This window comes from Labrus mixtus, chromosome 1 (assembly GCF_963584025.1).
Source record: "Labrus mixtus chromosome 1, fLabMix1.1, whole genome shotgun sequence".
Taxonomy (NCBI): domain Eukaryota; kingdom Metazoa; phylum Chordata; class Actinopteri; order Labriformes; family Labridae; genus Labrus; species Labrus mixtus.
The window spans coordinates 1,490,582-1,502,227 of NC_083612.1; the positions used below are offsets into that span (position 1 = coordinate 1,490,582).

Sequence of the window (11,646 nt, forward strand, 5' to 3'; positions counted from 1 at the left end):
TCTCTCTCTCTCTCTCTCTCTCTCTCTCTGTCTCTCTCTCTCACGGTCACCACCACACATGTACGGAGGCCCAGAAGGACAATCTTTAAACTGACTGAGGCCTGATAGTTTATTCTATCTCTACAACGAGAGTGTTTAACTTTCCTTTCTTTACCTTTTAGTGTCAGCTCACTTTAACATGAACAGTGAATAAAACATAACAGAGAGAGAACGAGCGAGGAGGTCGTGTGGAAAACGGGTTTAAATGCATTTCAATTAACCTCCGCGGCGTTTGCTTACGGCAGAATCTCCTCTTATTGGGAGTATTATTGTAACACGCTCCATATGCTGCTGCATTATTAGCGGAGTACATCCTGGTCTCTTTAGCTGTAATGGCTCAGTTTTATCTTCGGCATCGTTGAGGTTTTAATGCGCTCTTATCTAAAATAGCCGCGTGGTATAAACATCCTTATTAACCACAACAAGAGGGTCACAACAAGCCGCAGCTTTTTTAACCAATCAGTATTCAGAGATCGGTCGTGAGTTGTCATATCCACTTTAGCGCTCGTCTGATGTCGGCGGAGGGCTCGGCCTCGCTTCAGGGATCAGCGAGCTAACGACAGGAGGAGGGACGTTTCTGGAGTCACAGCTGGTTGTAGCGTGCAACAAACGCGGCGGTGACCCGGCTGCATTCAACCAGATATTTCAACATTTAAAAACCGCCTTTCTTTTTTCCTCTTCTCCGCACTGACGACAGAAATGAAGCTTTTTAAGCTCTTAAGCATTCAAATAAAACGCTGAGTATGTTAAACAGTTTCACAACACTGCTCATGAACTATTAATGTGCCGGCTCCATCAATCACTCGCCATTAAGACTCGCCACTTGACATTAACATGGAACGTGTGGAGGAGTGGGGGGGAGGGGAGTGGGGGGGTTATTCACTGTGTTTTACAGTAGCAGGAGTTGATCCGTTGTTAATACAGCCGGGCTCAGTGGGAAGAGAAGCGTCTAACATGGCTGGTTTCCTGCCATGTGCGGCCCGCTGGGAGCCGGTGATTTAGTCGACATGAGATTGGATTAAAGCCTAATTGGGAAAAGTGTTTTGCTGTCACGGCGGAGAATGAAAAACAGAGCATTAGGCTAATACAACACTTAATTATACAAGTGCATTAACTTTAGGGAACATCTGCACTTCAGTCCACCTCCCGCCGAATCAGCTGACAGGTCGTTCTCTCTCCTCCGCAGCAGCTGCTTTCAAGGCGACTTTCCTGGGAAACGCCCCCTGCGGAGTCTACAAGTACAAACTGCCCCGAGCGGCTCGGACGGAGAGCACGGTGGGGACCAAGGTGTTCTTCTTCAAAGCTGTCCTGTCAGACGACGGCCCCCCCGCCGCCGCCGCCGCTCCAAACGCTTCAAACGCTTCAAACGCTTCTCTGCTGTGGTTAAAGAAAGACGAGCTGCAGCGCTACCTGAAGCCGGCGTACATGATGAAGGTCGAACGCTTCGTCAGCGTGTGACGTCCAAAATCACAGAGCGGGGGCGCTGCCTCACAGAGAGAGATTCATGAGGCCCCGGGTTAGACGCCCTTGTTGCTTCTCGGTCATCCTGTAACATCAGCTGTTCACTCGTTAATAAATGTTGTTCAGTGTATCAATAAAAAGTTTTTCCACATCTTCGTTCTCTTCACTTGTTTGGAGAATCGTCAGACGTGATCTTAAAAATGAGAAAAGTCAAAGATTGTTTCTATAAAATGTTTTTAAAAAAGACTTAAAACGTCCCTGAAACTTTAAAGAAAAGCTCATGTAGGATAGTTGAGTTATGATGACAAAGTCAAGGTTATAAACTAGATATACACTGGAAGTTATTTATGTTTGAAGCCTGAGGGACGTCCCCCGTCTGTTCCTGCAGGGGGCGCTGGAGTCCCATCGATGGCGGTCTCCATGCTGGAAATGCTGTCTCAGTCTAACTTTCAGTCAACCTAACGACAGGCTGAGAGCTGGAGCTGAGGCGGGTTTTAAACCTCCTGACAAACCGTTACACCGCGCCCACCTGTCAATCAGGTCAGCTACACGCCTTATTGTGAATAACTCTTATCCTTCATCAAATCAAAACTGATGAGTCATCAAAACATTCACCCCCCGTACAGTGTGTGTCCATCGAGACATGAGCTAATCACACCTATTTGGTTTTTTGAACCAGGCTGTAAACATGTTCATCTCTGCTGTAAAAACAGGCTTTTTAGAATGGGTGTGTATGTGACTTCCTGTGCTTCTGCAGCCAGCCTCTAGTGGACACTCCAGGAACTGCAGGATTTAACACTTCAGCATCGGCTTCATTTGAACACTGGAGGTCGCCGCTTGCTCTCAGGAGACAGTTAGCCAAAGTCAGAGCAGCTTCTTTAAATAAACATGTCCTGGTGGCATCACTATCACACACTTTCAAATGCAGTTTTCACTTATTTAATACATTTTTACTCTGTACAGTTTCTTGTGAATCAAGACGTTCCATCATGCAGGATGTAACGTGTCTGGTCGTTGGCATAACAAGGAAGCTCTTACCAGTTTCTATCCCAGCTCACCTGTGCAGTACTCTGACGCCCTGATGAAGACCATCAGGCTGAAACGGGGTCGCTGTTTTCCACTCTTTCTTCTCTTTCCACCTTCACCTCTCCCTCACAGGTGTGCCTGTAACCACTTCAGAGACCACTCCACTGCCAGACGGAGGTAAGCTGGTGCACTGTTGTTGTTTTCTGTAGTTTTCAAATGAATAGAATAGAATAGAATGACTTTATTGATCCCAAACTGGGAAATTGTGGCGTTACAGCAGCAGGTTGTCAAAACACACAATATTAGCAAATAAACACAATATAATATTAAATACAAAGTAAATAAACACTAAAAATATCAAAACTAAGAATGAAAATATACCAGGATTTAACTAAACATTACTAGTCTTAAATATGAAAGATTAAATACAACATACTTTGCTGGAGGTCGATGTAAATGGACAGTATTGACATAGGGAGCTGTGCAGTCAGTGATGAGATGATGAGATGAGATTCAGCTTTATTGTCATTCCACATATACAAGTATAGAGTAACGAAATGAGGTTTGGCATCTCAACAGAAGTGCAATAAGCAGAAAGTGCAAGAATCTGTGCTATGTACAGTAATTACAAAATTTATAGATGTAGACTAAAAAAAATAAAATAATAGATTGGACTTATGGAGCGCCTTTCAAGGGACCCAAAGACGATTTGTTTTGGTGGAGGGACCAAAACAACGAACAAAGAGACGGGTAGCAAAAGGATGGGAGAGCGATGGAGAGGCAGGGTTAAAGGAGGTTGTAGGATGAGTCCAAAGATGGAGCATTGTGGATGTCTGGGGGGGGGGGTGTGTGACTCTGATGTCTCCATAGGTGCAGAGTCTGGTGTGTGTGGTATGGATAGCAGGCCAGGGTCTGAGGACCGGAGGTTTCAGGATGTGGTGTGGTGCTAAAGACCCAGCTCTTTCATGAATACCTACTAACTTAATGATGATGGTCTCCATATTATTGATGATGATGATGGTAATGACGATGGTTTTTGTTTGATAACGACGACTTATAAGATGGTTTCTATACTGATTAGAGCTCTCAAGAACTGCCCTCAATGTTGTGCTTTGCCTCTGGTCACTTCCTGTCAGCACCTGTGTGTCCAATCAGACTCAAAGCTGATCGTTTGCTCTTACTGACATTGTTCCCTTTTTTCTAGATCCTTGCTTGTGTTGTACTTACTCTCTGATGTACGTCGCTTTGGATAAAAGAGTCTGATAAGTGAAATGTAGAGTTGTAAAGGAGGTCAGAGAGGTACTGAGGGGTGAGGAGGGATTGATGAGTGAGGAGGAGTGTTTTGTCTTTGATCGGGGATTGGGAGCCAGTGGAGGTGGATGATGGTTTGCGTTGATGTGCTGCCAAAGCGTGGTGCAGGTAAGGACTTTGACAGCGGAGATTTCGACGTATTAGAGCCTGTCCAGGGCTTTGAAAGTGTCAGGTCAGCTGTCAGTCAAACATTCAGAGCCACATCTTCCATATGAACTTAAGAGGCGCAGGTGTTTTGGTGTTTTTGTTCTTTGTATTTTCAATCTGCAGCGGTTGATGAGTAAACTCACAGAGCTCTAAATGTTGTTGCTGCAGTGTGGAGCGCTCTCTTCACGCTGAGCTGTGTGGGCCTGACAGTGACACAGTACAGGCCCGAGGTGAAGTGTTGGTTCTGCAGCAGCAGCAGCAGCAGCAGCAGGCAGTTCCTCTGTCCACCAGTAGATGGCAGTGTTTACACACCGGCCCACAGAGTCACACAGGCAGCGTGAGGAGGAGCTGTGTAATTACGCCTGTGTGGTGACCTCAGAGGGGGGACTGCAGAGAGAGCTTTTTTCTGATCAACTTCCTCTTTTCTCACACTGAAAATATCCAGCAGGCTGATGCAGGCTTCATAACAGCCGTCGTAATTTGTCTGAGGTAAGAACATGATGGCGTTCAACTGCTATCAGCCTGTTCTTTCTATTTGCGATTGCTGGGATGAGTTTCTATTAAAGGGCACGCTGAGATTTATTTTTCCATCTTTGTGCCACTCAGTCAGTAGTGGGGGGCTTGAGAGATGTGAGGGGTCAGGGCGAGCTAATAAAGGCCATCAACTCTTTGACAATTTTGTTTGCGCACAGACCTCCCCTCCACTATTCTGCCGGCTGACAAAGGGTCTCCTGCCGCCACCCCCCCTTCCGTACCTGTTCTTGTGTCTGACGTCAAATGAAAAGTGTAATCACCGGTACAAAGAGAGCAACAATCTGCTGTCATCTCCTGCGGGAGTCTGATGAAAAGGTCTTCACCCAGTTTAGCAGTAGAAGGGCCCTCGGAGCGTACAGAATTGGATTGAGATGGATTGAGAACAACCCGGGGTCGTCCGTCTGGATCCTGAAACTATCGGGGAGTAAGTGGTCAAATGTCTGTCTTCCTCCTCCTTAAATAAACAAATGTCAAAGTGCCCTTGAGCGAGGCATTTACCTGCGCTCGCTCTCGTTAAACCGCTCAGAGAAGGTCGGTTTGTTTGAATCTAAATCTCTCATATAAATTCAGACTGACGTCGCTCATGGTTCCCTCTCGCTCTTTACACGGTTGTTGGTTTTTTTAAAGGACTCCTCACTTCCTGTTTTGTTGTTTTGATTTCTCATTTCATCATCACAGTTCCTATGATTGTTGTTGATGTGAAAACATTATGGATTACTGTATTTATATGTGTTACACCTCTAATAATGTCGATCTGTGAGGCAGACTGTCGACTGTGAAATCATTCCAGATGCACAGATTGAGAACATTTAGGGTCTGTTATCGATACAGATGTTTAAAATACAAAGTTAGCAGAATGTTTGATTCAGACACAGATGTTTTTTCATCACATCTTTGTAGTTCTTGGTGTCTTTATTTATTTATTTTTTTCTCAAATGAGCTATTTTTTGAGCTGGTTTAGTGGAATCGCATAATTGAAGCTCCGCCCCCTTCTGCTTACCGAAGTACACATTTAACTGACCGGTAAAATGTCAGAGATACTGAGTACCGCTGATGTGGTCAGCCCCCTCACTCTGATATCTCACCATTCAAGTCAGGGTTGGTCATTTTTAAAAAACTAGCATGGTTTTGAAAGTAGCATTCCCTCTGTGCTCCCTCTAAAGCCACGCCCCCTCACTTACATGAACGAGCGCCGTCCCTCCAGAAGTGGACCTCAGCTCATCTCTGTCATTGTGTAGAAACGACGTCGTCTCATGTCTCATTCAGCAGTAAGTAAACTCACAGTATAAACTCCTGAAGTCATCGGTGACGCGCTCTGAGTGTGAGCTAGAGCACGCAAGAGGTAGAGAGCGTGCAGGGAGACATGGCGTGTGATTGGTTCATCAGATTGGTACCTCGTGGCAGACATTGGTTGAAGTTTTTACAGGTTTAAAAACAGAGTCCAGGTAGGACAGAAATGTATTTAATGTGTATTTTTTACTTGACCCATGTCGCGTCTGTTAACATGGAGGAGGCGGGGCTTACTGCAGCCAGCCAGCAGGGGGAGCTGTTAATATTGTGCATCATAAAAAACAGATACTCTTGCAAAGTGCAAACTGTAAATATAAATGAAATTAGCATTAAATTAAATAATGTATATCATCTCAACCTGAGATAAAATAAAGATCATAAAATAAAACTACAAAAATAAATCTCATCTCACAATATGTTTGCAGACTTCACAATGACATCACCAGGGTCACTTTAGAAAGCTTCCTCTGACATTATGGGATGGTCTTAACACGAGATGATGAGAAAATGTAATTATTTGTAAAACTGTTGGAGAAATATGTTGAATGTTTGCGAGTTTCCTGTCTGTTCTTTTGGTTCATCTTCGAAGAACAAACAGATTATAACCATCTGTCAAGAAATAAAGTCAACATGTCTAAAACACCTGCACAGGTAGAGACAAGCAGAGGCAGGAGATCACGACTTCACTCCAGTAAAGCCCCTGACCTCGTTCCTCCTGCCAGAGGATGCCCCAAAGTCTACTGCTTCATCCAATTAGATGGCACATGATGTCAACAGAAAAGGTCTTGCAGTTATTCGCCACGGAAAAGGGTAAAAGAGAGAGAGAGAGAGAATGCAGAAGAAGAGAGGCTGATGGCCACTTCTCATGTCCTGCTGCAGCTCCAAGATGTTGGAATGCACAAAAAGAAGTCATGAATTAGATGAGAGGGTTAAACATTTCTGTGTCTATATCCTGTCTGACCAATCACCATGGTAACAACTTATAAATCAACAGGTAAGAGCTTTACTCTGAGTGGAACCAGAGTCAATAAAACAACGTTGTGTTCTTTTTAAAGGCTTTATATGTGATGTTTTGATCCAGCAGATGTCGCCCTTGAGCACCAGCATGAAACCAAAACAAACTTGCGGTGCATTGTGGGTTAGCATGCTAATGCTAGCGATCTTTATTATGCTTTTATCTTCACACTGCATGTAAATTTACCTGAAATCAGCGTGATCTAAAAAATGCTTACGATTCAAATAAGCAGTGAGTACAGTATGTACTAGATATTCTAAATGATCTAGTCAACTTTTATACGCGAGGGGAGGAGTCAGCCGGCCGTCCGGGCGATGTAAACAAAGTGAAGATAGGACTCTGAAAACTCTGAAAACATCACAGACAGTGGGACTCGGGTGTTACACCCATTGTAGACAGTCATGACTCACAGAGTTATTTTCAGAGGATAAACTTGATTTATATATTTAAGTGTGAAAAATCACATAGAAAGACTTTAAGAACACTTGAAAACAAGCAGAAATTTCCAGGGTTGAAAAAATTGGAGCCAATGTGGAAAGACAAAAACTGCAGTTCCTCAGGTGTCCACTTGAGGGTGAACACTTTCTGCGTCACACCCCCCCTGTAGCGTAGGCTTGCGTAGCTCCAGTGGTGATTCTAGTCTGTCGGGGCTCTAGGCACAAATTAATTGGGGTGGCCTCCAATCAGTGTTCAGCATCATAAAATACCTACTTCAAGAAAACCTGCAGCTTTTCTTCAACACTGCATTGTTGTGTTAGCATGCTAATGCTAGCACTCTTTATTATGCTCGTATCTTCACACTGCATTGTTTTAAATATATTGCCGCCATTTTGTGAAAAAGCTAACAAGTCTAATCGACTTTATATATTTGTGTCTATAAATGCTGCTACCAACAGATGGGTATTTGTGGACCGTGCAGGCTTCAGACCTTTAAAGGGGGGTCTGGTGATTACTTTAGATAAGCAATCACATTATGAAGTTATTTGGTGCATCAGAGGAGTACGTCTTAAATGTTTAAAAAGAGAAGTGTGTGTCACATTTACTAACAAGAGTTGGAAAACAGTTTACATGAATGTGATTAATCCCCAGAATAAGAAACTCCTCATGCTCGGAGCTGACCCGGGCTACATCCACCCCTCATGTTCAGACTGCGGTCGCTGGTAGAGCTGAAGACGTTTGTCACTACGAGCTCCACAATCACGGCGGCCTTCAGCTCGCTGATTTTTAAAGAAGCTGCTGCAGATTTTTTTAACCTTATTCCCTGTGATCCTTTGAAGTTCAATGCACGCAGCGAGGCACTCGAAGGCTGAGGGGTTCAGCTCCATTTGGACGACCTGGACTAATAATAGCACCCTCACTTGATGCAGTGTCGGGCACTACCAGGAGTAAAAGCCTCGGACAAATTGTAAACCTTCTTCTTGAGTTTTCTTTGGATGATGCAACCAGAGGTGGAAAAGTACACACTTATACACACACACATCACTTTCACTCTCAGGCACCTCGTCGACCCAGACGACTTTCCATTTCTCGAGTGTTTGATCCTTCGACATCATGATAGAGAAGGTGCACAATGCATACGCCATGTTTCCATCTTTTTTTTTAACATCATATCAGATCCATTCAGGCTGAAACTGGTCTCACTTTTAGATACAATCACCTATGTAACACATAGGGGGTGGGGTGGGGGGGTTAGTGTGCAACTTAATATATAAAAGAACAAACAAACGAAATGATGTCTTTTTGTAAAACTACCTGAAACAAACAAAAGAAGAAGACAATCGCTGAATCTAACTCCCTCACTTAACTGAGAACAGCAGAAAAATGAGTACAAAAGGTAATGGCAGTTCATCCCTACTGCTTCTCAAACTAATGAATTACTCCGAAATAAAGACTTGGATTTCAGAAACTAACTCAAAACAACAATTTATAAAGGAATCAGTTCGGAGGCCAAGGACAAAAGGAGGATCTTCAGTTTGAAAATGCCGCTCTTGATGAGGATCCCAGCTGACTTTAAAGATTGACATGCAGACTCTGGACCAATCACATAGGCGCCCTCGCTCCTGCTGATCTGCTCCTCCAGCCAATCACACACACACACACACACACACACACACACACACAAACCTACAAACAAACACACACACACACACACACACACACACACACACACACACACACCCACACACACAGAGGTCTCACACACAAACACACACACACAGAGGTCTCACACACAAACACACACAAACTCAACACAGAAAATAAACACAATACGGCCAGGACCTCAACACCTCCATGAAAACTCAAGTAATTATGTTTGTTTCAAAAGAGTGTTGGTTAAAAAAAAATGTCGTCTGGCGTGCCAGTTTAGAGTTAAATCACCCGACCAATCAACAGAGGCTAAAGGATATGACAAACAGAGGTTAGCCGTCATGTTGGCTAGCTAGGGGTATTGTTGCCCGGCGATGTAAACAAAGTGAAGATAGGACTCTGAAAACTCTGAAAACATCACAGACAGTGGGACTCGGGTGTTACACCCATTGTAGACAGTCATGACTCACAGAGTTATTTTCAGAGGAGATACTTGATTTATATTTAAGTGTGAAAAATCACATATTAAGACTTAGGGTTAGAAAAAATAAACATTACTGCTTAGATATTGACACAGTATTAGTCGTTACTCCTCACCTCTGGATGCAACACTCACAGTTCATGTTCATAAATGGCAGAAATAAAATGTATGCACACACTTTGTCTGCAGATTGGCAGAGCAGTGACTCTGAGCATCAGAGCAAAGTGTCAAACTCCTGCTCTCTGACCCGTCAGTGTCATCTGCTGTTACAAACAAAAACAAAGCCCGACTCCCCACACAGCAGCCGTCTGCAGACAACAGAGCTGAAACCATGCCGACCTGCAAGCCCTGTGATTGGTCCTGCATTTACAATATTTACAATACGTTTAAAAACAAATTCTGCAGAGGGAAGAACGCAATAATGCCATTTATCAGCTCCAACATAATACGCTCCGTTTCAGTCACCATGGTTTCCTGCTCATGAACAAACTGAGAATGTGGGAAATCGCACTGCCAACTACGGTTGTGAAGGCGAAGTATTGCAGATCTATGCTCAAGTATGTAGTGCTGAGGACGGCGGCAGAAGTATAAATCAGACTTCAGAGCCAATATTAAACCGACCATCTTTAAAGCAGAATAAAAAAACAAGCGACCATCTGCAGAAAACAGCTGCTCTGTTTGTCCAGAGAGAAACGACGGACTGCTCCACATCTACACTCACTTAAAAAAGTCCACACCCCTCCTCCAGCATCACACTGTTTACACACTGCAGACTGTTTTTGGGTTTCATGTAAACGTCTCGTGACCGGGAGGGGATGTAAGCAGGCCAGACGATCACAGCAGCTTACCAAAAGGTTTGATAAAGAAGCTTCTTAAACTCTTTATGTAACACACAATAAGCATGCAGGTAAAGGAGGAAGGCTTCCGGATCCCGTCTGAGCCGGACCACGGTAAGCGCCTTACCCAGCACCCGCCTTTAGCTTCACTTTTTCCCAGCATGCAACGCTGCCAGCGCTGCACTATATTTCTTACCCTTAATCATTCAGTGACAGTCAGCTAAGCACGCACGCTCTCAGCTCCATCCTGCTGCCTCTGTGTGCAGCTGCAGGAACACGGAGCTGTTCTTTTTGCCTTTTTGTTAACTACTGTTCGAGTGCATTCAGCCCCCACAGATCCACTTAACAAAGCAGCACACAAAGATTACATTTCATTTCACTTTATTGTCATGCACGCACTAATTACCAGTACGGCAGAGAGCAGGTTCTTTGCAACAAAGCGGAAAAAAAGAAGGAAGATAGAGATTTTAAAAACAACCGCACAGTAAAAGCATCCCTCCTGTGCAGCTGGAAACCACTGTGCAAACAAAAAGCTCTGCAGTTTGTAATTTCAAGATAAATGCTTCTGAAAAACCTTTTTCTACAAGGTTTTTTTCTCAAGGAAAACAGGACGTGGTAAAACCAGGTGTCAGCAGAAAATGTGGCCTTTAAACTAATAACAACATATGAGGCATTATTAGTGAGAAATTACACTAAAAAAGAGCAGGAAACAGAAAATGATTCAGCACGATCCAAAATGCTTGTTAACAGATCTTCTTAAAGACAGAACATCTTGTTGGTTAAAAGGCAACGATCACCATCACAAGTTTGAAAAATAAACAGAATTGACTGATTAAGAAATCTAAGAAATTCCATCTATCACAAATCTATCGATCATCTACATCGCTGAGCAGTGCCACTTTTAAGAGACTAAAAAGCCTTCATGTTAGCTGCAATGCTAACACGCTAATGGGGCAGCAGCTGTGGCTAAGTGGTAGAGTCGGTTGTCTCTTTCTCTTGGGGGTTTGATCCCCAGTTTCTGCAGTCACATGTCCGATGTGTTCTTGGGCAAGACACTTAACCCCAACCCGCTGGTCCGTCAGTGGCGTGTGAATGGGTGAGTTAATACTGATGGACTCTTTACTCAGCGGCCTCTACCATCAGTGTGTGAATGTGTATGAATGGATGAGTTAATACTGATGGACTCTTCACTCAGCAGCCTCTACCATCAGTGTGTGAATGTGTGTGAATGGATGAGTTAATGCTGACGGACTCTTTACACAGCAGCCTCTACCATCAGTGTGTGAATGCGTATGAATGGGTGAGTTAATGCTGACGGACTCTCAACTCAGCGGCCTCTACCATCAGTGTGTGAATGCGTATGAATGGATGAGTTAACACTGATGGACTCTTTACTCAGCGGCCTCTACCTCAGTGTG

At 43.9% G+C, this 11,646-nt stretch overlaps 1 protein-coding gene across 1 annotated transcript in view; it reads left to right on the top strand.

Annotated features, from left to right (window-relative positions):
• mrpl46 (mitochondrial ribosomal protein L46) overlaps window positions 1-1,653 on the top strand; it is a 5,071-nt gene extending 3,418 nt beyond the window's left edge. The window contains exon 3 of the mRNA XM_061044000.1: window positions 1,120-1,653. Coding sequence (XP_060899983.1) covers window positions 1,120-1,497 — 378 coding nt within the window. The 3' untranslated portion in view covers window positions 1,498-1,653. The remainder of the gene's footprint in view (window positions 1-1,119) is intronic.
• The last annotated feature ends 9,993 nt before the right edge of the window (window positions 1,654-11,646 follow it).